We start from the raw sequence: 27,075 nt of genomic DNA, 5'->3' as shown, positions 1-27,075 counted from the left end.
GCTCTATTTAGAGTCACAGGATTTCTGCTTCGGGTTTTCCCTTTGAATCAGTTGCTAGCCTGATGGCATTATTTGGTATAGATATTACTGATCTATAGAGCTTTGGGTCATTTCGTCATCTCTCAAAAATGCTAGATACTAATTTGTAGTCAGTTTGTAGCAGACCCTGTAGAGGGGGGAGAAAAAAAGGTTGTTTTTGGTTGTTGTTGTTGTTGTTCCAAATAAGAATAGTCCCTTATTTTGTCTCACCATGGTTTCTTGATTTTATTTTGATAAAATTTTATATACTATATATACAATAGAGTTGATGTAGAAGAAAATGAAAGACTTTTTTTTTTTTTCTGGATAAACTATATATAATGATAACATGGCAAGATTGCTTTCAGATGGTCACGATGTTTGCATGTTGCCCATAGGCATGTCTGAATCCTTATTTACCAATTCTTGTGAGAAGAAATCGTGTACTTTGAGAGATTGATATTGTTATTTCATTTTGCCCCCAAAGAATCTCCCTGCCCCACCCCCCATAAGAATTTGCTTGCCAGGAGATCTTTGGGCTCTAGTTGAAGTCATCACATGCAGGTGACAAGTGTACAGTTCTGGCCTTAAGGCTGGTCTGTTTCATGTGCAGTTCCTATTCCCCGTTTCTGCCAGAGGAAATTCCATCTCTTGCCTGCCTTCATGTGGTGCTGATAAAGTCCTTCCTGTACATTAGAATTCCTGTTTTCCTTTAAGCAACAGCAGGGGATTGGGAATGATCAGGAAAGGGGAGGAGGAACAGGAGAAGAATACACTGAGCATAGCATGAGCTATAATTTCTCAGTTTGCCTCGCATGTCCTCTGAAACAAGTCGTACTTCCAGGAAAAAAGCACCGCCCTGTGAATTGAGAGCTTCCGTGGAGCTCATGTGGAAGTCCCGTCCAGTTTACCAGATGGCTGACTGTTCATAGTTGCTTCATTTTGTTCATTGATATCACTCTGTCTGTTGGTTGTATAATCAGTTGGTAATTTTCGGAGTTCATTCAGGTTGGACTAGGTCAGTGCACCTGAAAGACGCAAAGGGCTGCCCCGTACTTTCCTGGATCTGTGGTTTTTTCTTTTCTTTTCTTTTCTTTTCTTTTCTTTTCTTTTCTTTTCTTTTCTTTTCTTTTCTTTTCTTTTCTTTTCTTTCCTTTTCTTTTCTTTTCTTTTTTTTTAAGGGAGTCATTGAGTTTTGTAGATGTTCTGTAATTAGTATCCAAGAGTATTGGCCTCTTTCTTGGAAGAGTATGCCCCAATTAAGACAGCAAGAGTAGAAATGACTTCTAGATTTGTAAAAAGCTTTTTTCCCTAACTTTAGAAATTAACTTCATTGAGGTATAATTTGTATATAATGCAATGCACCCCTTTTAAGTGTCTGTTTCAATTAGTTTAAACACATGTAGACACTGATGTAACTAACCATCACCTCATCAAGATTCTGGAGCATCTTTTCTTACTTTTGGTACCAATCGCTGAAAAGACAACGTACCGTAGTATGGCATCTTTATATGCCTAGTTCCACAAATACTAATATGTATACATTTTTTGTCTCCCTCTGCACCTTTCCTCTTGTTTCTTCATTTATGGCTGAAATGGTAACTGTGGAAAAATCTCTTGGCATCCTGACATCAGAATCCTGCATCCTGGCGAGATCACGATGATGCAACCTCCACCCACTCAGCAGGCACCCCGGGGCCCTCCAGTGGGGGCCATGCTTCACAGAGTGGAGACAACAGCAGTGAACAAGGTAAAAGGTCAAGCATTGTCCTTGTACAAAGTAGACATAACTAAAATAACTTCAGTATTTTATAATATCAGTACATCTCCTGTAAACAGGAGAGTGGCAGGTTAGAGAGCTGCTACGTTAGTATTTCCTCTCAACTTACATTACTTTAAAAAAAAAAAAAGTCAGAGTGAGATGTCTAATCTTTAAGTAGACATTACAATAACAATTGATTAGTTCTGCCAATTCTTTTACAAATTTGGTTATCTACACTTTACTTCTGTGTGTGAGTAAATAGAATGACAGGCTTACTTTGCTGCTATTATTGCACTAGTTTGAATTATTCTATAAGCAGGATATTTTGTTTGTAATATCAACTGTAGGAGTTCTCTGTAATCAAGCAGTGATGCCTCGAAAGCACATAAAATGCCAAAATCTGTTCTTATGAACTCTAGAAGTACTGTGTGAATTTTATATGGAATTTTATCTTGGGAAGATGGATTTTGAAGTTCTTAGGTTATTTGTCCCCATTTCCAGTCAGCTGACATGGTGACTTTTGTCACAAATCCTAAAAATTAGAATAATCAGAGGGCAAGGGGAACGTCAATGGCTGATGACAGGAAGCCTCGCGTAATTTAGAATAAATTTTACGATTTAAAACTCACCTATTGCACAGAGAGTAATTATACATTGGTAGGGATGACTCTTCTATAGCTAAAATGATAATTTAAGGGAAGATGCATTATTGAATATAGGCCAGGAAAGTGTATAGATTTTACTTTTTAATATTTTACATTAGATGGTGTCTGATCTCCTAGGTCTATTTCATCTCTATTATGACTGTGTTTATGGCCACAGTATTTAAGCATTAGACACTCTTCCAAGTGGAGGACAGTTTAACAGCCTGAGCTGTAGTCATATATGCCATTTAAAAGAAGGTGGTTGATGTAGGGTGAGTGCCTTGACTTTGTAGGGTGAGTGCCTTGACTTCTCCAAGTTTCTGGCCACAGATTTTGGATTACTAGTATTCTAGAAGAGTATAGGAAGAAACTTGTCTTCTAAGATGCCATTCACTGTGAATAGGTCCAAATTAGAATCTGGGTTATTTGCGACTGATACAGAAATGAAAACTATCGGATGGTAAATTGTGGAAGGACTTGTCAGTTGGATCTATTTAGGCTTATCTGCTGTCTTTATTAGACCAGTTAGATTGTACATAAGAAAACCAAACTGGAAGGCATTTTGGAGATGGCGTGTACATGAATCCTGTGGATCTGCAGTGCAGTGTGGTTCCATGTCACGGCGATGGACTTCTCAGGGTGGTTAAATCTGGGAAGCTTTGAATGAGTCCACCTTCCCTACCACCCCTAACTGCTATAACACAAAGGGTGAAATGTATCTATTAATAAAAACAAAACACCCTAACCATTGGACAAAAGAGGGGGGAAAAGAGAAGCAGACTTAATGGTCTAATGAGGCTATCTTCCAAAGACTTGTTGTGTGTGAGGCTCGCTTTGACCTTTCACTTTGCTCAGGAGCCCAGCGCTTCATTTTTCACATTCTTGCAATTACGTTAACGCTTCAAGCATTTCTGACTCCAAGTCAGCTAGCAACACCAGGCATAACTCAACACTGTGAGTTTTTCTCCTCTCTGTAGATTCATTAACAGGTCACGAAGGTCCCAACTGAAATTTAAAACTGCCTGGTTCTGTTGGGTTGGTTGAGTTATGGCAAGGGAGATAGCAGGAAAGGACCCGAGAGAAGGGGAGGGGGAGCGAGAAGACCCTGGGGTTTGGAGCTGGGAATTGTCGCGGCAACAGGCAAGGTGTGGAGTTTTATCATTTCGGTTAGTTTTGTTTTGTTGTTGTTTTTGGTCAGAAAAAGAGAAAAGTTCTGAGATGGATACACTGGGTAAAAGCGAGGCCCATAAACCTCTATGTTGTGGGTAGCTGCACCCACTTATCCCATGTTGAAGGATTTGATCCCTGCAGGATTTTGTCCCTTTTATCATATCTCCGTGGGATTAAAGAATGGACATGGCGGCTTATGTGTACGAGCACTAGGAAGTCAGTCATTTTACTGTATGAAAGTGTGAGGGACAAAAACAAGTTATGATTCCTATAAAATAAGGAATAAGTTGTGGCGTGGAGAATTTCCTACCTGGCTTACCACATCAGTGGTCCCCAAACACATGTTGGAGGGTATTCTGTTTGTTACAGCAGACTAAATTTGAAGGCCGGGCTTGATGCATTTTGTCATACTCAGGCCTATGTTAGTCTTTTAAACGTGTATTTAAGGTATTTTGAAATTTGGCCCACTGAATTGTCCAGAGTAGCTTTCTGTGGGAAAGATTAATTATCTGCTTCAGGGCAAAGTCAACAGAGATATTGACTGAAATCACATATGCTTATCCTAGGTTAAATCTTAGGGTTGCTGTATAATGGGAAACCTAGGAGGGAAATTTATGTTCCTCGTATTAAATATATTATAATGTTTCACTGGAAACCAAGTTCGTAGTTTAGAAAAGAGTTTTCTTGTGTATTCAGAATTTATTAGCACAACAGGCATATGGAAAACTGTAAAACGACTCAGTTTCAAAACAAATTATGATAAACAGAAAAAATAGGGATGAATTGTACTAAATACAATGTTTTCATACACATTTTAAATTAAACTTTAATAGCCATATGCTATAAAACAATACATGCATTTATGTTGCTTTATATTTTTTGTGAATATCTGTACTAAAATGGTTCATACACATCTTTACTTTGGAACCTAAAAATACCTCATTTTATGACTTGATAGTGAAAGAGCTATAGTTACACAGGTGAAAGGTCATCTTTTCCTCTCTAGTGTTTGTACAACAAACCAAATAGAGGGAAAAAAAATCAAATTTTAGAAATATTGTAAGAAACAAACTTGGTAAAATGTAAAACCTGACTTTACTATGTCTTTCAAACAGCACATGCCTAGCAGTAAACTATATAAATATGAACCAGATTTTCATTCACTCTGATTTCTTTTGCTAAAAGCAGCCAAAGGGAGGGAGTTTGTCTTGTTAGTCACATCAGAATGAAGAAAGAAATCTGGTTTTTCAGGGATAGAATTAGGGTACAGACTGGGGACTCTGGGGCAGTAACTGGCCCTCTTTGTGTCTGGCTTCCCATCAGTAAAATGGGGCTTGATAATAAGGCTTGGGGTCCCTAATTCTGTACCTGCTGAGTCAAAAGCTGCTTTGTATTTCATTGTGTATTTTGCCAGAGTAAAGACTAGGAAGCAGCCCCCTTGTTCATAGAGCACTTTGAGAGCCTTAGATGAAAGGCACAATATATGTACAAAGTATTATTATTATTGATGGGTTTGTGTAACTCCCATTAACGCTGATGGGAGTTACGCATGTGAATTGGCAAGAGAATAGACCCCTCAGTGTTTAGAGCACATGAAATTTACATTTTTTCCAGTGCTGTAATTGAGATGTTGACAAATTGGAGAATATTGATGAGCCTTTGTTTTAAGTATTTCGTGCCAAGTTTGTTTTATTTTTCCTGGTTTGAACAATGGTATGGGTTCAGCAGCAATGAATAAAAAGGGTAGAGTAAAGATAACTTTGTATTTCAATATTTTGATGTGCCAATATGAAATAAATTGTCTTAGGCAAATGGAATATGCTGTTTTAATCATTAGCTATGCATGAAAGAAAAATTGATGTTGACATCTTTGCTGTAAAATCGTTGTAATGGGGCCTTCCTTACAATTCATTTTTGTAAAATTCATTTTGTACATTTTGCAGCAATTGAACAATCCCTGCACTGTGAATAGGCAGGATTCCCAGAAATACCGAGACAGTTGGCCCAGTAACTGCTGAGCTCACACTGCACACCACACACACGTTAACCATACTGTTGCCAGACCCAGTTTAACCTAAATACATTAGCATACTAGCATCTATATGTCTCTAATCTTTCAGGACACAAGGCTGCACAAGCCAGCATAATTCCCCTCAACTCTGCCACCTACCAAACCCTTCCACTGATGTCCCCAACTATGGATCCAGGCAATAAGACTATTATTTTATAGCTAGATATTTATTTATGTATTATACAGTTCTTTACCAGTCATGGTGTTGAAATCTAAAAATACCCCTTTATATTGAGTGTGTTTATAGGTCAGCAAGCATCTAAAATAGTAGTATACTTTTGAGTTTATAATGCATGCTATCGGTATGAAATAGATTTCTCCCCCACCAGAATATTCCAATTATACATTTAAAGGAGGGAGAAAAACCTCCACCCTACCTACGGTGGATCCTGAATATGTTCTACTGGGATTTCTTATTCAGTCTAGGAAAACTCCGTCAATGGAATGTTTTCAAAGTGGCGGCAATTTCTTTAAAATAACCCTAAATACAATATGACAGATGCCATCTGGCATAATCTTTTGCTAGTTGCTTTTAACTTTTATTTTTCCTAGAGCTAAGTTCATCCAAAACTGGTCACTCACTGTTATGATAAGTAAATGCCATTTCTTTTCCTTCCTGTCTTCCTAATTGTATCAAAAAAAATTCTCTGAGAATATAATTGATAATTATACATTCCCACAGAAGAAGCTGTTGTATATAGAATATTTATGTTGCATTTTTTTCCTTGCCGCTCTGCCCCCCCCCCCAATGAAGTCAAAAGAATACCATCCTTTAGCAATCAGCAAACATCCAAATAATTTCTGTTGATTTTCTTGGGACTTTTTAGAATAGTAACCATTAGAAATAAAATTAAACTCTTCTAATAAATAAATGCTCTAGGAGCATGTAATAGTGCCCATAAATGCTTAAAAGGCTTTCTATAATTGCTGTTAATTTTGAGTAATTTCTTCCTATATGTATCAACTTACTTGAAAAACCCAGAGTTGGTATTTCTAGATTTTTTTTAACTTAGTCATGTAAAGGGATGTCTCCTGATGCCAGTTAGAGTTTAATTTAGAGTAGTAATTAAACTTGAATACTGCCTCATAAACAAAAGATAAACAATAAACCAGCCACGTTCCCTGCTGTTTCATAGCTTTCTTTCCCAGATGTTTTAGCCTGATAATTTTTACACAGTGAACTACCTAACATGGAGTTTTGTGGACAGAGGTCGAAAATGAGTTTTTCTTTCTCTTTCTTTCTTTCTTTCTACTTCTTCTTCTTCTTCTTTTTTTTTTTTTTAATTTTTGGTAATACTTTTTCCCTCCAAAAAGCAAAATGCAGAGGATTTTCCACTATTTAGATTTTAAACAATTCTGATAAAATATATACTTAATGCAGATGTGCTGTAAAGATAACTCTTCTAGTTCTTCTACTTGGATATTATTTATTTTTTTTCTTCAGAACTTGTCATGAGCGTCTTTTACACGTAGTGATGTAAAGGGGAACATATTTTTATTTAAGTAAAATCTTGGTAATAAGTCAGAGAACGCAGAGCTCGACAATGGAAAATATTTCTTCTCACCCTTTCCCCCTTGCTCGCCTCCCCCATGGCCAGCGTTACTCCTCTGTGGGCCACAAGGGTTTCTCTGTCCAGCTCTGGACCCTTCCACTGTCAGCCATGATCTTTCTAATTGTCAGGTACTAGTCTGCCGTTCAATGCAGAAGCCATGTTATTTTCACTGGGTGGGGTAATTACTGAAAGCTGAGAATAGCTGCACTAAAGACACAGGGATACTTTCATGATCCCATTAGCATAAGAGTGGGTAAATTATTCATGCCAAGTGAGGATTCTATGGGGAAAAGTATAGTTAATGCACATAGTTTTTAAATGTATCCCTTTCTGCTCTGAGACTAAATTCTTGTTGGAATCAGTTCTCAGACATTTACGGGAAAGCTCTGGTGGCGTGTTAGATGCAGTTCATCTCTCTCTGTTTGCAGCGCTCTCAATAGAGACCATCTGGCAAAGATCCAGAAGGTGATTAAACAAAATGATCAGCTCTTGTTGCTGTGTTACATGTCCAATACTACGGATTAAAAGACATGACCCACGACAGTCACGCTAACGTCATGCCGCTCCCCCCTCCCCCTCCCCTCTCCGTATAAGAATTCAGATGGTCCACAAATGTGTGTGCCATCTTTGTGTCCTTATGGCCCATAATCATGAACAGGTTGTGCAAATGGCTCTTTCTGCAGCACTGTCTGTTCCAGCAGCAAAGAAGAATTTCATATTAATTGGGTCAGTCTAATATTCATATTGACATGGGGAAAAAATTACTAAAATTTATTCTTATAGCAGACAATGAATATGTGTGCTTTCTGCCATGAGGGAAGTGAAATCTGACAACTGGCTTGCACAACTGATTAATTTTTCTTGAAACTGGAGAAAATCAAAGCAGGAAAAACTGTCATTCTCTGAAAACAGTGCACAACCCTTTGTAACTAAACAAAATGGATTGGGTGGGGGGTTCTCGGGGAGCTTGTGGAATTGAACTCTGGTTTGAACGCCATAATCAGGGATGAATTTACAGTGCCATTCAGAGGAGTCCTCCCTCCCCATAAACAAGCTGATAATCACAGGGAAGCTGACTTCCAATTAGCTTTTCCTTCCCTCACACCTATCAGGGTGTTTATATGTCCTCCTTAAGCCGTGGTATGTCACCACTGAGTTGGTACATCTCATGTCACATTCAAAAGTTTGGAAATAAAATGTTTTATTACGAGGAAATCCTGTTAATAAGCAAGGTAATATTCAACCAATCATTTCACGATTGAGTTAAGGTAAAAATGCCAAGATTTGTGACTAAGGGACAGATGTATCTTATCTTTGGGGGTTTGCACCAAATGCCAAGTAGAAATATAAATTGAACAAACCAGACATTGTGAGGAAGTGATTGAAGAAATATTGAGATGAAATCTTGGAATGAACTGTATATGTATATTTATAACAATGCTGTGAATTGCTTACATGCCACATTTGCATAAGCCTGAACTCTGATTTTTATTAAGGGGCAGTTTAATGTCTGTTAGTTAAGGCATTTAAAAAACAGTATTATTATGAGGTTATTCAGAGATTATGCCTGACCATTTCATATTGTGGAAATAGTCCTGTGACTAATACTGCCGACCGAATCGGAGTGCAAATATCAAGAAAAGATAAAGAATAAGGCAGAAAGGAAAAAAAAAATCTTAAAAGCCACTTTAAATCATCATTGGCCCTTGTCAGCTCCCCTTTCTCAGGGAGGGTAAAAGAGTAGGTTAGAAATACAGCTAGGCATAGTACTCGGGGAGGGGAAGTGAGGTTCCCCTTGAGTCAGTTCAGTGTGGCAGATGAAAGGGACTTGTATAGCCTTGGGGGTCTTAAGGCTATTATAGGGCAACTCATGCTCTGTTATCATGCTGATTTTTCAATTGATTTTTGGCTGAACAGTACTTGTTGAAGCCCTCCAGAGCATCAAACACAGCCGTATGGTGCTATACATTGTAATACACGTGTTCTATTTTTCCCCTCATTGTCTTTACTTTGCTTTAGAAGAATAGTCTGTAATGATGCCATGTTATTTTTCAGCCTTCCTCTTTCTTTCTTATATTTCTACCCTCGGAGAGTTTCTTGAAATTCATCTTGTTTTGGGAGGGGGGTGAAGGAGGGGGAGGTGTGATTAGTGGGAGAATTCATCCTCCTATGTTGACATTTGTTTTTATTTTGGCCTTTAGAAATATTTTGATGTCACAGCAGACAATAATAGAAACCATTTCCATCTACCAAATTTATCCCTCAGTAGTTTTGAACTATTCACGCCCTTTCTAATGAGCAGCAAGAAAACAACTATGAGACTTCACTAAAGTCTAGTTCCTCATTAAAATGAAAGGAAGCCATTTTAGTATCCCTTCTGTATCCAGCAGTAAGGTCCCTCAGCTGGCCAAAAAGCCAGGTCTTGAAAAGGGAAATAACGGAGGGGAAACAGAGAAAGTGCGTCCCTGCCTCTCTTCTGCCTAGGGAATTCTTACCGATGAAAATCCAATTCTGATATCAACTTCTCCATGAAGCCTTCCTGATTTGCCCAGGTATGGGCCAATGTCCCCTTCTCTGCACCCCACTGGCACTTTCTAATTCCATCGTAGCATCTTTCACAGTTTATGTTATAATTATTTGGTTCCTGGTTTTCTTTCTCTGCTTTTCCATTGTAGGGATTATCATTTATTCAGCTGTCTAGCAATAGTAGGCCCGCTTTTGAATCAATAAACAAATCCACAGATTTTGGTTTTTTTTTTCTTTTTTTAAGGTGGACACATTAATCAAATCCTTGTTCTTATTGACTCTGTGATGTGTACCTGAACATAAATGAGCTATTTTGAATATATTGATACATTTGATCAAACCCGATTGCTTCCTTAAGTGATAATAAAAATTGTTTTCTTTTACTGAAATTTTGTTGTATACAAAAATGCCTTAGGTAAGCCAATGGACCCTCAACTCAAACTTCGAAATCTTTTGGTTATAGGTACATTCTTAAATTATAGATTCTTATTCTAAGTAGTATTTTGATATAATACCTAAAATAGGATTTGTCTTATTTGTTCTTAATGTTGTCTTAAATTATGCACATATAGTCAGAATTTGGAGATGGCATTTCCTTTCATTGTATTATTTATCTTTACAAAAGTAAGTGTATAGATAGGTCTTTTAGTGTAATGGCAAACCTAATAAGGGAAATTGCTTAATGTGGTGAATAGTTTCCCATGATTAACTCAGGGTCCATTTTGCTTGTACTTCTTGTTTAGGATGAGATTGACCTTGGGGGAAGTCATTGGTCTTCACACACAGGTAAAGAGTCTGGAAGTAATTCTTGAGTTTTAGGCCCCACATGCTTTTGTTGATTTTCTACATATGTCGCCCAGTTTTTTCGTAGTTTGCTTTTGAGCAAGTGTAATTATTTTGGAGGATGCAAGGAAAACCTGGTAGTGAGCGCTTTTTCGTCTGCTTGAGTTCTTTCTAGAATCTTGGACTGTGGGTTAAGAGGCCTCCGCTCTAAGGTCAGGGTTATCCTGAAAAGGGCAGAGTTCAGAGGCAGAGAGACATGGGCTCAATTCCCGGTTTTACTCAGTATCTGCTAGATTCAGTTTCTCCATCTGCAAGGTGGGGGGAAAACCACTTCACCTCAAGATTATATTAAGTGAGAGTCCATGTGTCAAGCATATAACATTGGCTGGAAACAGTGATTGTGAGTTCCTTTACCCCTGCTGTCCCCATCTTATGCTAACACTCATTAGCTCTGTGGCCTTGGATGAGTCCCTTACTGTTTTTGGACTTCTGCTTATCTGTAAAATAGGACTGAAGGAGATGATCTTCGATTTTATTTTCTTATTGAAGTGTAGTTGGCATACAATGTTACATTAGTTTAAGGTGTAGGACGCAATGAATGGACAATTCTATACATTATGCGATACTCACTTCAAGCTCCAGGAATCTAATGTTTACATTCATGGATCTTACTTCTTATTTGTACATTTTATCTTTAAACAGAGAGAGAAAGGCTGCAAAGTTTTGTTTGTTTGTAATTGGGGTGTAATGTATTTTTATTTCCTTGATTTTACAGGCTAGTAATACATAGTGAGATAATATTTTTTGTTTCTTGCTTTTTTTTTTTTTTAACAGGAGAGGTTTTTTTTTTTCTTCTCGGTTCATCGAGAAAATAACTAGGCTTTAGAATTTATTTTCTGAGGATGGGAGAATGTTACAGTTTGGGAGTAGGACACCTAAGGTGTGGTATATTAATATCAGATGACTGTTCAGTTAGCTAAGAATGAGGTGTATTTTGTAAACACAGAGCAACTTCTCCATTATCTAATCAATTAGAACCACTCAGTTGGAATTTCTCTACTTCACAAGTAGAATAATACATAATAATCAGTACAGTGGCTGATACCATACCCTCTCCTGAAATGTATTCCAAATCATTCCAAAAAGTCTAAATAATTTTCAGGAGAATTTTAAAGTTAAGTGTATTTTGCTGGGTTCTAATGATTTTTAGACTGATAATTTATACAAGATGTAGCTGACTACCCTTTAGTCAGAATATTTGCTGAAGCAAAACACTGATTCCCTAACCCTCGCTACCAGTTAGAGATGTTACTGTTGCCTCAGAACCAAACATTCATTTTTTTCTTAGGATTGAAGATTTACAAAAGTAGACTAGGAGTGTAAAATTTCATATTTCTTCTTCCAACTCACATTTGTAATAAATGCCATCCGCTAAAATAAAACCTCCGAAATTTCTATGTACTAAATGTGAATGATGAACAAAACTTGATAAGTCAGAGATTATCGGAAGCCTATTGCATTTACCTGGCTGGTGTCCTTTTATGACGGAGGGTTGGGCACTCGGTCTACTGTGTAGGTACACACACCTGTCTGGAGGCAGGAAGCTCTTACTCTCGCAAGACCTCTTCTAAATGTATGCCGCTTAAATTCACTGTACAAAGCTCTTCGTTGAGCAAGACACCCTGGGAATAAAAATATGAAAATTGTAAGGATCCTTGCCTTCAATAATTGACCATCTCCTAGGAGGCAGGAGGCACCCTGTCAAGTATAAAAATAACTCTTATGTAAGGCAGATAGTCAATGGAGGAAGTCTTGTTGGCCTGGAGGAGTGCGTGGTGTAGAGAGAATGTCAGCTCTGGAAGCAGGTAGCTCTGAACGTTGATCTCTGCCCTGCCGCTTGGAAGCAGCCATCTTCCTCCATGTTGGTTTCTTCACTTGTAAAATGGGAATAATAACGAACTCACAGGTTGGTTGTGAGGACTCAATGAAACACTGGCCTTTTAAAAGTCGAGGTTGGTGGGTGCCCGGGAGGCGCAGTCGGTTAAGCGTCTGCCTTCTGCTCGGGTCATGATCCCAGGGTCCTGAGATCGAGTCCCCCATTGGGCTCCCTGCTCAGCGGGGGGCAGGGGGGGAGGCCTGCTTCTCCCTCTCCCTCTGCTGCTCCCCCATATTTGTGCTCTTTCTCTGTGTCAAATAAATGGATAAAACCTTTAAAAAAAAAAAAGTCGAGGTTGGCAACGGACTAATGGTGGCACCCCCAGGAATATTCTCTTCCTTCAACATTTATTGACCCTACAATTAGTGCCAAGCACTGCCCTAGCTGCTGGAGATACAAAGCAAGTAAGATGTGGCCCCTCTTCTCTTTGTGCTCATTAGTAACTCAGAAATGTAAACAGATAAATGTACCTGCTACTAATAGTGCGTGTAACATACAAGTTGTAAGGCGTTCCAGAAGAGCGAGTAATTAATTCTGTTGGAAGTGCCTGCGGAAGGCTTCACAGAAGTGGGGAGGTTTTGAAAGGTTCTAATGGCCTTCAGCAGGTGTTTCAAGTGAGCAAGATAGGGAGGTTATGGGGACCAGCTGGGGCAGCCAATGCGGAGTCCCGGAAGTGTGAAGCAACAGGGTGCGTTTGGAGCCTGGGCAGGCCCGCATTGCTTTTTGCGTGAGAGAATGCATGGGGAGAAAAGGTGGCTGGAGAGGCCGGGAGGGGCGGTAAGTGAAGATTCTTGTTTACCACGCTAAGAAGCTTATACTTAATCCGGTGGAGCACTGTTTACCAAACTTTCCTGGTGATAAGTAGCTCCTAAGGGGCATGTAGATACACATTCCCAGGCAGACCTCCACCCGTACGGAATTTAGGATCTCCACCGGAGGTCCTGGGAATCTGACTATTTAATCCATGCACCAGGGTAACCTTGCTCTGGGAAGTGGGGAACCCATTAAAGGAACTTAACGCAAAAAAGGAGTGGCTGGAGAGATTGACCTTTCTGAAAAAGCTCGTTTAGAATGATGAGAGAGACTACGTTTGAAGGAAACAGGACTAAATATAGAATCAGGGTTCCTAGTCCAGAAGACAGATGAGGGCTGAGTTAAGGCAGTGGCTGTAGGAGACGGAGAGGAGAGGACAGATGGAGAGATGACAGGTAGGATGGACAGAAAGACAGGGACAGAGTCCAAAATAATGGGCCGGCCTCTTCTGGGCTGGTGGAGCCACAGTCTAAATAGTCTTCTTTTTCCCTGCCGTGAGTTTCAAAGTATGGACATCTATCAGCCAGTGGAGAAGAGGAGGAAAGTAATTCCATTTGCACACGTAAAGTTGTTGAAGTAGAAATTTGTGATGCATGTCGGGAGAATAATGATTCTTTGGGGGTCACAAGGTGTTTATAGGCAGTATAGCATCGTGGTTAAAGATGTGGCCCCTGGCATTGCCTGCCTGCCTGCCTTTAAATCCTCAGATCTGCCACCCGTCATGGGGGAGTCTCTAATCCTCCGCTTTGTGTCTGTGAAATGGGAATAATAAATAATCTCTAACAGATTTGGGGGGCTACAGACGAAATGACAATGATTTATGTAGAACGACAGTAATTTTATGCTTGGTTCGTAGTTAATAAAACATTATACCTATTTTTTATTTAGAAGTTGCTTTTAAAGTAGCTTCTTTTTTCCTCCTGGAATAAATAATTAAATAATTAAATAGAAGCTGAGCACAGACCCTGTGCTTTTGCCATCATGGCGAAGACCCTAAAAATGAAATCCTGCCTTCATATCTAGGAAGTAGAAGTGGTGGATATGAAGCTGGAAGGGCAGCTGCTTGCCCTACACCCTCTACCAGCCCCAGACTCATCTAGCTGGAAGTCATTTCTTTCTTGTGAAGTCCCATTGCACAGTTTTTGAGTCTCTCTTCTGACAATCAGGTTTTTGTGCACTAGTCATTGGTTGCATGATTTATTGATTATCCTGTTTGGAAGATTGTTGCGGACAGTTTCCATTGTCTTAGACATGTTCCCCTTCAGTTCATCTCCTCCCACCCCATTGGGCTATGATAACATAGGCCTTCAATAATTGTTATTATTATTATTTTTCGAAAGGAGGATTGGGTCCATATTGTGAAGGATATTGAATAGTCGGCTGGGGGGTTTGTGCTTGATCTGGTATGTAATAGGGACCTAGTGAAGGTTTTTGAATGGGAGTAGTGACATAATCGCCTTCCTTTTGAATGCCAATGACGAGTTCTCCACTATGTCTTCCGCAGTCAAAATAGCAGACCCATATACTTGCCTGTAATACAGTCTATTTGAAAAAGTGGATATTCTTTGAATGAAGAAGCAAATTTAATTTATTTTACTTTTTTTAAAAAATTTTATTTTATTATGTTATGTTAGTCACCATACAGTACATCATTAGTTTTTGATGTAGGGTTCCATGATTCATTGTTTGCATATAACACCCAGTGCTCCATTCAATACGTGCCCTCCTTAATACCCATCGCTGGGCTAACCCATCCCCCCCCCAAAACCCTCAGTTTGTTTCTCAGAGTCCATAGTCTCTTCATGGTTTGTCTCCCCCTCCGATTCCCCCCCTTCATTTTTCCCTTCCTACTATCTTCTTCTTCTTCTTCTTTTTTTTATTAACATATAATGTACTATTTTTTTCAGGGGTGTGGGTCTCTAATTCATCAGTCTTACACAATTCACAGCACTCACCATAGCACATACCCTCCCCAATGTCCATCACCCAGCCACCCCATCCCTCCCAGCAATTCTCAGTTTATTTCCTGAGATTAAGAATTCCTCCTATCAGTGAGATCATATCATACTTTTCTTTCTCTGACTGACTTATTTCGAAGAAGCAAATTTTAAATAGCTTTAAAAAAAAACTTTGACATTCTCTCTAAAGTAATTTAAGCACTTAAATTATTGTGATTCACAAGGTTTCATGTATGTAACATCATTCTGGAAATGTATGCAGAAACATATTTTTGTAAATTTTTATAGCGTTATAATTATTAACAACAGGATTGAGTAACTATATTTTCTTCAATATTTGGAAAAACAATTCCGAGGATGTTTAAATAGATATTACTTCAAAAAAAAAAAAAAAAAAAGGACTTTGCGGTTAGATAAATTGAAAGCTGGAGTAGAGCAGGGTTTCGTCTAGTATGGGAATTTTCAGATCCTCTAGTTTGCTAATGTGCCTTTTAAGTCCACACAGGGGTAGAACACAGATCTTCCCAGACTCACTTACCCACTGAAACCCTTTTGTGCATCATCTCTGGAGACCAATCTCACTTGGAACACACCCTGGAAAATAGTCTTCAACTGCTTCTTTCATTGAAGTACCTTCAGATAGGGTTTAATATCCTAGGGAGTCTTCCTATATCTTGTATTTAAGAGGTGGATCAACATGGGCTCAGGATCAATTTTCAGTTGTATGAAAGGCAATTTCTTCTGAGGTCAGCAGTATCGTGGGGTTCAGCTATACCTGCGCAGAATGTTCTGTTAACCCATCCATCTTTGGAGTTACACTTCATTGTATTAATCAAACAAAGGGCCAGTAAATATCTTTTGAGTGTTTGAGTCAATGCAAGCACTTTTGGTTACACCCTCAACAATTTATAAATGGAGATCCCAGCAGAATCCTGTTATGAATTATCTTAATCCTTAGTTTGATAATTAGCTTATGACATACTTTCCTTCCTCAAAAGTAAACTTTTTTTCTTTTTTAAAGTGGCCACTGAGTTGGGAGCTGGATGGTAAATCTGTGGAGGGGGGAGGAGAGAGGGAGAGAAAACCATCTTTCCTCATTTGAGAGTGGATGGCTTGGGCCCTGCTTGCTTCAGACGGTGAGCTATGGATGGAATATACTGTCCATTGGGAAATTTCTGGGACTCAGAGCTGCAAAACCCAACCTGCCTGCATCTCACTGTTCTGGGATTTCTAGTTTAGCAGACTGTTAGAACTGGTTGCTACTAGGCAGGTGTTGCATCTACTGGCAGTAAATTTTTCCCTAACTCTTCCTTATTGTTAGAGGATGCTGGCAGATGTTCATGTTCAGGGGCATTCAGGAGATCCAGAATTCTGATCTTTTTTGATCATCAAATGAGCGGAAAGCCTTTTGCATTCATACATTCTACCCCTGAGCATTGTGACAAGATTACCCCCATGAGTATGTCACCCCCTTTGGGGGGCTGTAGGAGAGAGAATTAGGTTAGGCACACCTTGGCTCTCCACCTTTGAAATGATCAAGAAGAAGCTAGTAGAACAACTAAGCCTATCATTGCAGTATGGTGAGAAAAAGCCTGATTTGTCTTGTTTGTGAAGGAGTTTTTCTACAAGACTTTGAACTTTTTATAGCAATTAACTCAGAAAATTGCAACATCTCTAAAGGATGACCTCTTTATTACTTTTTTAATTTTATGAGTGGCAGGCAGAGAGAGAAGTAGGCTCCTTGGTGAGGAGCCCGATGCGGGACTTGAACCCAGGACCCTGGGATCATGATCTGAGCCGAAAGCAGACGTTTAACTGACTGAGCCACCCAGGCATCCTGGATGTCCTTGTTATTTTATGGATAGAAACATGAACATATTTGGAGAGCCAGTGATCTTTAATATCATTAGGCAACTTATAAACCTGAGAGTCCAAATAGGGGTTTACTCTTCTTTATCCATCCAGATTTTGATGCTTCTACACATATGAGCTATACATCCTAGCATAATTATCAGCCACTTAATGGAGTTTTCTCTATGTTTCTTATTCTAAATGGAATTCTAGTTGCTTCTTTTCTGCTAGTATACAGCATGAGCTGCTTTCAGCTGGCAAAAAAAAAAAAAGGAAAAAAAAACAACAACAAAAAAACGGACCCTGGCTGAAGTCAAATGGCACTGAAAAGTAATGTGTCAGACTTTTTAAAAATTAGAGAAAAAAATTGGTATTCTTATACATTGCTGTATTGCTCCATATGCTGGACATTTAAGACAGAAATATCAGGGAAGCTCCCCGTTGAATGTTGTCAGGGACCCCTTGAAACCTGCTGGTTTGTAGGTGAGTAGTGAGAACTCTGAGTTCATGGACATCTTCTTGCCCCACACAGCATCACTCTAGAGACAGTAATCTCTGAGTCTGTGATGTTTTAACTTTTTCATCTGCATGGATATACTTTTTTATTTTATTTTTTTAAAGAATTTATTTATTTGAGAGAAAAAGAGAGCATGAGCATGAGCATGAGTGGGGGAGGCAGACTCCCCGCTGAGCAGGGAGACCGACACAACGTGGACTCCATCCCAGGACCCTGGGATCATGACCTGAGCTGAAGGCAGATGCTTAAGTGACTGAGCCACCCAGGAGCCCGGATGTACTTCTTAAAAAAATTTTTTTAACTTTTTACTTGCTTAAACTTTCTGGCCTCTTTTTTCGTCATGTCATCTGATCACATTTGCTGAGTTTTTACAGTACCCTCGACAGCAGGAGGTAAGGAAAACAAAAGTTGAGAAGTCACTCTTGATTATGGAGGGGCGCTTACCTACTGCTTCCTCAATAGATGAGCTCTTGCTCTCACCTTCATTCTAGCTGTGTCCATAGTTGGTGATAAATAGACACTGGTTGAAGAAATCGTTGTTTCAGTTTGACAACTGGTTAATAACTAATAATATGTAGCAACTTAGTAGATGTTGTTAGCATTGACTTAAGGTTTAATTCCTCAGTAGGAATATTAGCACCAAAACGGTTGAATTTGTCAGAGCCTCAGTCACCAAATCTGGGACACATTCATTAGAATTGAGTAGCAGTTCAAGAAACCAGGTACAAGGTTATGCCTGGAGATCCTGCCAGCCAGAAATGAGAACTCAAAATGAGAGTTCAAAAGTTTGTAACATTTATAAAATGAGGATTGTCACACCTGCTTTGAAATGATGTGAGACTTAGAATTAGATAATGTATTTGAAGTTCTAGGTAGTAGGCCAGATGGGAATAACAATAATAATAATAATAATAATAATAATAATTAATAATAATTAGAAGAAGAAGGAGGAGGAACATATGATCATTGACTCTTTATTAGTTTTGGTTCCATAACTTGAATGGTAAGCCTGCATCACTTATTGTGAATTTTAGTTCAGGATACAGTACAAATGATTTCTAAAATATGAGAATAACAGCTTCGGATACTTTTCTTCTCTAGTCTCCTCTGGTTCTTGTCCTCTCACACAGACATACAGAGACAGGGTTTGCAGGCAAAGGAGCTCAGGAAAGGGTAAAAATAGGAGAAGCCTGAGGCCAGAATTCGCAGTTTCTTGTCTACCAAGCCTTCGTGCTAAGTCAAATGCTGTCCCACTCTCCTTTTCTGGCACTTTCAAATTTTTATTGTCTACCTAAAGGCCAGAATGGGGTGAGTTCAGCCTCCCAGAATCTGCATGTAGCTCTTCCAGTTAGTTCTTCGGAAGCACAGAATGGTGTGGCTTGGTGAGGCCCCGAGGTTACAGGCTCAGAATCCAGAGGGGGAGAGCCTGGACTAGGTTCTAGCCCTAACTTACCTGTAACCCAGATCCTTAACCTCAGAAGGGAGTTTGGTGGAACGCGCGAGGTGGTAATGTATGCCTGGCATGTAACAGCCATCCATTTCGATGTTGGTTGTTGATAATATTATCACCTCTTTAAGCTCTCACGGACTCACCTCACATCTCTGTGCAGTGAGGATGTTAGGGGACTCCCGGGCCTTTTCCAAGCGCTAGCGTGCTCTGTCTATGAATTTTTAAATAATATCATTCAAAATCCAAATTACATCTGCGGAGTGGTACCTTACATTTAGTGTTACATTTCTGTTTGTCAACGTTCTTACCTAAACTTTCATTTGATTCCCCCAGAATTTCTCAGATTTATTTCCGTTTCCTGGGTGAGGTGGCTTGGCCTGGGAGAGGTTCAGTTACTTGCTGTCACCATAGCTAAAGGAAGCAAAAGAACTAAGACAGGCCCCTTAATTTTTTTTTTCATGTTCTTTACCTGCAAAGTATGTTTTGCATAAAAAGGCACTTGGTTCATAAATGGTGTAAAATTTAGTGAAGGCAACTAACTGACTGTTCTGAGAAAGTCATTAAACCCCCCATGTCATCTCTCTAATCAAAAGGCTACCACCCTTCTATTATTTCTTTATTACAACATTTTATTTTTATTTCCTCAACTTAAACTGGAACCTGAGCTCTCATATACCACTTGTTAAAGATTTTAAGTCAGTGATTTATGCTTTGAAAAAGTAATTTCTTTTCCCTTGTTTTCTTTTTTTCCCCCATGTATGCTGGTCAGAAATCTAGGGTCACTCTTTGAATAGAAAAGGGAGAGGTCAGAAATTAAATTGGCACATTCTAAAGGCTTTGTCCTCTTCTCCTTATACTTAGAAATGGCAAAGAATACAAGAGGTACTGAACCATAAAACAATGAGACTCCTTTTTCTTCTAAAACCTGCTGTAACTCTTTATTTCATAATCACCAACTTCATATCTAAGTAAATAATGCTTGTTTGCATTTTACTATTTACTCTTTGCATCAAACATTCATTGGCTTTGGGGATAATAAGATTTCTGCCACCCAAAGAAAATCTACCAATCCCATTAGTAACATATTTAACTGGATCAAAAAATTGGAGAGTTAGTGAATATTTCATATTGTGGGTTTTTAAAAGATACTTTTGTGTGCATAAAAAGGCTTTCTCGAAGCTGTTCATTTCAATTTCCTTTTTAATTTGCTCACCAACACCACTTAATTACCCCTGCCACCTACTAGAAGTGCTTACTAGATGGGCTTAAAAAAATTGAGTCAGAGTGATTGTGTCTTAGCTCTAAGTGGGCTTAGCATCTTGTTTTTATCTGGCTTGAAAATATTGAAGCAGTAAAATAAAACCACCCTCTTTAATTGAAAGGTACTTCTGCAATATTCAAACCATAGTGTCAGTCCCATGTACTGTTCACATTCTGCAGAGCTCCTGAATTACTTGCAGGTATCCTCGGTATTCTGAGAGTTATTTTCTGCCCACTACAGAATAAAACAGAACCAGTGAGGGCTGCCTCTTCTCCTTGACAATATTTTTTCTCTAAAGGTTGTCTTGACACTCTCTTTAGTTCTTGACTTCCAGGGATATTCCTGACAAATCTCCAGAGATGTATTTCAGTGCCTATAGTAGGGTCAAAAGCATGAAGCCACCTACCCAGGTCCCATGGCCTCATATGTATTGCCTGCAGTGCACTGAATAAAGTGCCTCAACTGCAACCTGCCAAGGGGCATCCAGAACTTACGTTACACATCTTGGAAAGGGCAGGTTTTGAAATGGGACCATGTCAGTAGTTCTAATGCATAGTTGACCCAATCTCGAAAACTCCTGGGCAATATTGTGTCATGAGTGATCACAGGAATAAGAATAGTAAAAGCATAATTTCAGAATTATGCAGTATCCTCTGAATATATCTTGTGTTCATCGTCACTCTTTATCCCTTTGTAAAGATCTAAAAAATACATTGTAAATATCTAGTTATTTTTGCATTCAACATTTCAGTGGGAATTAGTTGCCTGAGGAATGATAGAAGACAATAGATAATTTATTCCCTCTTTAGAAATGTTGTACTTGTTTGTTGATTTTTGCTCTGCATTGGGTTTGTGGTTTAAAAAGAAGTTAATCCTGACTTTCTTAAAACCTATAGAGTTTCAGGATTTCTTAAAGACAATAGCCTTTGATACTCCAATCCAATAAAAATTTTCCATGCGTAAGTAATTTCCTGTACCCTCTTTTGCTCAAGATCTGGGACAATGCCGATGGTGTCTACCCAGTTAACATTAGGTTGAGCGTTGAGTAATTATTCAGTTATTTTAACTGATGAAAATAAAAATATTTCATTTTCCATACCAATAAGAAATGAACCTAAGTTTGTTTCAACTTCTCAATTCACTTTGCCTTTGTAAATGTGTCTTACTGTGTCATTTACTATGAGGATCCCTAATATGGCTCATAATGTCTCTTCTGAATTTTCGTAAATGATATAGATTTTATTTGTTTACAATTGTGCATATATATGATATATTTTCACATAATTACACAGAGATTTCTTATCCACATTACGTGCTAAATACAGTACCTCTGTATTGGCAGTTTGTTTTCAGTCCTGAGAATAAGTGGATGTATACAAAGTCATCTTTCATTTCCTAGTCTTCAATTTATTTTGATATACTATATGGAGAAACAGATGAAGCATTTTTTTTTCCTCTTTTGATTTCTTAAGTTTTGAAAAAGTATTTTATTTTGGTTGAGATGCCATACGAAGTCATCACTGGACCTTAATGTCTTTATTCTTTGCTTTTATGGACTAAATACTCTCCTCAGAAATCATCGACTAACTCACCCTGGGGTCCCTTTGGTCAAGTTTTTCATATACTGGATATCAACAAATTGTTTTGTTTCATACCCTGACCAGTCCTGGTCTAAGAAGTCTTTGAGTCAAGCAAGAGTTTTAACTCCACTCTCGCAACTCAACGCTCATTGGCTGAAGACATTTATTCTCTTTACAGTGGTTCCTTTTCCATGGCCTCTTTAGAATGTGACGTGTTATTAGGGAAGAGAAAAACTAATGTGATATGTAAGCTAATTTCTTGTTTAGGAATTTTAAAGAGAGCTGTCTGGGATCTGATCATTATCTTTCCAGATGCCAGCTTTGTTTAGTAATAATAAATCTTTATGGTAGCCTGAGACTCAGTTCTTCTATTTGATTATTACCATTTTTGGACAATGAAAGAACTAGATCAAGGAAAAGTACCTATGATGCATCTACCCAAATTTGGCAGTAGTCGCAGAATCATCATCATTATTGGCTCATGTTTGCCAACTACTTTATGTCAGATACTGTGCTATGTATTTTTTAGTATAATTTAATACTCATTATCTTGCATAGGTTTTTCAGTTGGGAAAACAGTTTTAGAGAGGTGAAGTAACTTTCCTTTCCTTGACTATCTAGAAAATGTCCAGGCCAAGATTCTAACTCAGGTCTCTCTGACTCCAAAACCAGGCACTTAATCACTTGGCCACACCCTGTCTACAGGAAGAGGTGTAATTGTTATCAGAAATTGGGGCTGGAGGTGTTTTATCTCATTCTGAAAATGTCAGGTGGGTTTTGATATTTTCTGTTATATACCCAGATATTTCTCTGAAGTTGCTTGGTGTATCATAGGGCATAATCGTATTGGAGATCAATCTCATTTCTAGAAATCTGCCCTGTAAATTCTGATTTGATGGCAGGTTCCTAGTGCCATGTATAATCTTGGAAAATTATTGATAGTATATAGAGTTGGCATCTTACTGCATTTTCTGAAGCCCACACGGAGTCCTACAACCTTTTTCTGATATTATTGCAAGAGTCCAGTGACCAAAGTTTTTTAAGCCATTATCTTGAACAAATAGGATGATGATGAAGGTACAAAAATCATTTGTTCCCAAATTTCTCATAAATTCCAATAAACATATGGTTAGATGAGTTAAATTGAAACCTAATGTTTAGTAGAAAATCAGTAGAGCACATGATAGAATTAAATGGAGGAAGGTATATTTGGATAATTTATTCAAGGGCTCTTATATGTGGATTTCATACCAAGTAGTTGTTTTTACCAGGATAAAAATAAAAATTTGTAAAGGATCTGATTGGAATTTCTTCCAGGTAGTTGCAGAACACGGGTTTGTTTTTTTTTTGTTTTGTTTTTTTAAGATTTTATTTATTTGAGAGAGAGCATGAGAGAGAGAGAGAGAGCACAAGAGGGGGGAGGGTCAGAGGGAGAAGCAGACTCCCTGCTAAGCAGGGAGCCTGATGTGGGACTCAATCCCAGGACTCCAGGATCATGACCTGAGCCGAAGGTAGTCACCCAACCAACTGAGCCACCCAAGCGCCCCCCGGGTATTTATTTTTGATTTTAAGTATTGACCTGTTCACTCTTCATGATCCAAGGACAAAATCATAGACAAAATAAGAAGAGGCTAAAGTTGCATGTTTTAGTCTTCCATCTGAAAAGTAGCCCCTTCTGAGCCTTTGACCACATCCTTGGTGTCTACCTTCCCTTCTGTGGTCTCATATTTTTGCAACGAAAGCTCTTGATTGATTTCTGCTGCTCATTATTACAACTTTTGACTTTGAAGAAGGGACATTCTCCAATAATTTTCCTGGCCTACTTGAGTAATCCTACTTCTTTTCTAAGGAGATAAGTTTTAGAATATGTCACACTGTAATGATACTGAGGTCCCTGCCATTCATATGTGGGGTGGGCATCAGAATTATCCCAAGGGCGTCAGTAAGAGGGAAGACCAAGTTGTCAGGTTAGGGCCACATGCAAAGTGTGTTGAACTGGAGATCCCACAGTTCTGAGTCATAGGTCACACTGGCTTACCTTGGGCATATGGGTCTGTGGAACTTCTTTGTGCCTTTTATTTTAACTTGTGGCTGTTGAGGCAGAGTGAAAACCTGTTTTTGTAGGCTTCGGAGCAGGTTCCTGACACTAGAGTGTAGGGGCCACAAGTTCTCGTCTCAGCTGTAATTTCCTCAATAATCTTAAGCAATTCACTTGGAGAAATAAAATGCCTTATTTTGAATATACAAAATTGTATTGATTTCTTTTATATACTGCCTGCTTCTTTTAAGCAGTTTTACATTTCTTTCAAAGTTCTTTTAAGATGTTTTATGGCTGCTATTTTATTTATAGTGAGAGATCCAGGTTTCAAAAGTTAAGAGGAAATGCTACACTTTTGAAAAGGGTTTCAGAAAAACTGGTTTGGTGACTATAAATCTTAGTTTCTCCAGTCACCTCCCAAAAAGCCCAGAAATGCTGCTTCCTTGTATAGTTTATTTCAAAGGAATGATTTGGTTACTTTAGGATTTTTAAAAATGTTAACTGCAAATACTGAAATGAATCTCTAACGGGTGACTTGACAAGGTAGACTTGGTGACCAGCTACTTCTGAAATATTCTTAATGTATTTTAAGTGTGGATGCTTTTGAGACCCAAAACCCTAATATGTAGCAGTTTTGGTAGTTTCCCCTAAAGACCTATATGTAAAGATATTCTACAGATGCAGGTGCAGTTATCGTTTGATGTAGAATGTTCTGGATTATAGAGACTCCTCTGTTTCCTGGGCGAGATGTAAGTTAGCCATCTCTGCCCTTGAATGCTGCCACCGTGGACTTGTGTGACCTTCTCTTAGGGCGTCTGGATATATTGCGATTCCATAACTAACAGCTTCTTTTAAGGATCCCATCTCCCAACTGTTTGATTCCTTGCTCAGTGTTATACTTAGAAAAATATTTGTGTACACCTGGTGGGAAGGTCTGTTTTGACTTGAGAGATGGAGTGTCTGGAGCTGAAGGCCTGTGTTCAGGTAAAGGAGTAACAGGAGTGAAAAAGTGCAGATGTGGAAAGTCACACCACCAAAGAGGATCAGCTGCATATATGTGCGGGAGTCTGACGATGCCTGTTTACAGTTATTACCTGCATCATATATTCTCTGTAGGTGATTCTTAACTCTCTGGTTAATTTCCTTTCTTGATTGATAGGACTGCAAACTGAGTGATGCTCTCAAAATAGATGATAATTAAATTCATGCCATTCATTATGAGGCACCTGTTTTCTTCCTGGATTCCTTTGGCAGATAAAAACATGATTCTGGCCCCAAAGTTCCTATTTTTAGGGCCATTTGCTACAGTTATTAGAATGGTATGGAATCCTCACCTTCTGTGGTTGATGTCAAATGCTGAGTATCAGATTCACAGTACCCGAAGTGGTGATAAACTTATAAGTCATTACAAGATCATAAACACGTGCCTTTCACTCACTTTGTTTCATTGGATCCCACCCAAGCGTCTATTGAAAGTTCAGATACCAGTTTCCTCTCCTGCGTGATCTATTTTTTTCTGTTTGAGGCTGTGTCGTAATTGTTTAATATCCTTTCTCTTACCTCCCATATACCCCCAAGAAAAAGGCATAGAGCCCGTGTTCCAAGGTTATAGATCCTAAACTGGCAAATTTGGCACACAGTAACTTCCAGGAACGAAAATGTCAATGTGGAACATGTGCTTAATTTAACAGCCCATAACACTGTTTTTAGAACACTGCAATACCTACCCAAAGGAAAGCTTATAAAACTCGGTTCTTTAAAGTTAGCAGATTAGACCAAATGAAACGACACGCATTCTCAAGAATATGCATTTTTGTCAGTTCCTGTTAATCCCAGGGCTCCTGAAAGGGGCCATGTGAAAGCCCCAGATAGGAGTTTTGAAAACTGTGCTTTTGGAAAGTTTGATAATTAAAAACAATAAAGGAGGTAGTACATTTAGGAAAATACTGTCTATCTACAAACCTTAGTATCCGGAGACACGTAAGAGCTTGGATCCCACTTCTGAGGGTATTTAATTAAGCTTTTTGTGCACAAATTACTTTAGTTCTTACAAAAATGGTCCATGTCCTCAGATGTTATTGCTTAGGACTAGGCCAAATAATTTGAAAGGATCTCTAATTCTTTATCTCCCATATGTAACATTTCAGCCATGACTTTATTTTACTCTTAAATATGTAATTTATAAATAGAAGCAATGTTGATAGACTTGTTTGACTCCCTTCTAGAAATAAATGACTCATTTTGGATTGCATGTGAGAGCTTCAAGCTGCTCTAAGTAACAATCAGTGACAATGAGAAAATCGTTATATTATTCATCTAGGCAGCAGGAAATTAAAAAAAAAAAAAAAAAAAAAGGCAAAGAAAAAAGCAAAGCCTGCTCCCCTAGTCACCCGGACCTTTTATTTATAACATTGATGGCAAACTTTAGGCTTGCCTGAGTTCTGAACGTTGAACAAATGAGCAGACTTCTCACCCCCACATTTTTGTTTTTGTACCTTGTCCTACGCTACGTACGTTGTTGGTCTTTTAAATGCAATTGAATATACGTTAGTCAAACGAGTCATCTTAATTTTTAATATGCATTCACAAGAGGTGCTGATTTTTTTTAGATTCGTTTTTCTGTTCGTTATTTCTCATTTATTCAAAATACGCGTGTTTGCTTTAAAAATGGGATTTTCCTTTTGAAAGAAATCCCCTGGAAAAGGGACACCCCTGTTTTCTGTGCAGGAAATCAACACCGCCCCTGGCAGTTAGCTGCCCTGCTAATACGGCCCAGTAAAAAATGGTGGAATTTTGACCCAAGGGATTGGTGGAAGCTTTGCTGATGAGTTTGGTGCCCACTGCTGTCCTCGTTGTTTTGAAACTGAGGAGAAGAGCAGGGGTGGAGGGAGGAAAACACACTTTTAACTTGGAAATTATTTAGACATGCAAAGTTTGTTTCCCAGTGAGGAAAGAGCTTTGTTAGCAGCGACTGCCCAGATCACATGATGCAACCTTTTGACAACCGAGTGTCTGCTGGAGACGTCTGTGAGAGATGACCTTTTGACCTAGGAAGGAATGTTGTGAAGGTGGGGAATGTACTCTCAGCCCAGGCCTCGAGAGAGAGAGAGAGAGAGAGAGAGAGAGAGAGAGAGAGAGAGAGAG

The 27,075-nt window shown here is 38.7% G+C and overlaps 1 protein-coding gene across 3 annotated transcripts in view; it reads left to right on the top strand.

Annotated features, from left to right (window-relative positions):
• Window positions 1-27,075, top strand: part of MEIS2 (Meis homeobox 2) — a 202,695-nt gene that overhangs the window by 14,397 nt on the left and 161,223 nt on the right. For all 3 annotated transcript variants that reach the window (XM_034994828.1, XM_034994827.1, XM_034994830.1), the window contains exon 7: window positions 1,654-1,768. In XM_034994828.1, coding sequence (XP_034850719.1) covers window positions 1,654-1,768 — 115 coding nt within the window. The remainder of the gene's footprint in view (window positions 1-1,653; window positions 1,769-27,075) is intronic.

This window comes from Mirounga leonina, unplaced genomic scaffold, assembly GCF_011800145.1.
Source record: "Mirounga leonina isolate KUSES-001 unplaced genomic scaffold, KU_Mleo_1.0 Mir_91, whole genome shotgun sequence".
Lineage (NCBI taxonomy): Eukaryota > Metazoa > Chordata > Mammalia > Carnivora > Phocidae > Mirounga > Mirounga leonina.
This window is presented reverse-complemented; position numbering and strand designations above follow the sequence as displayed.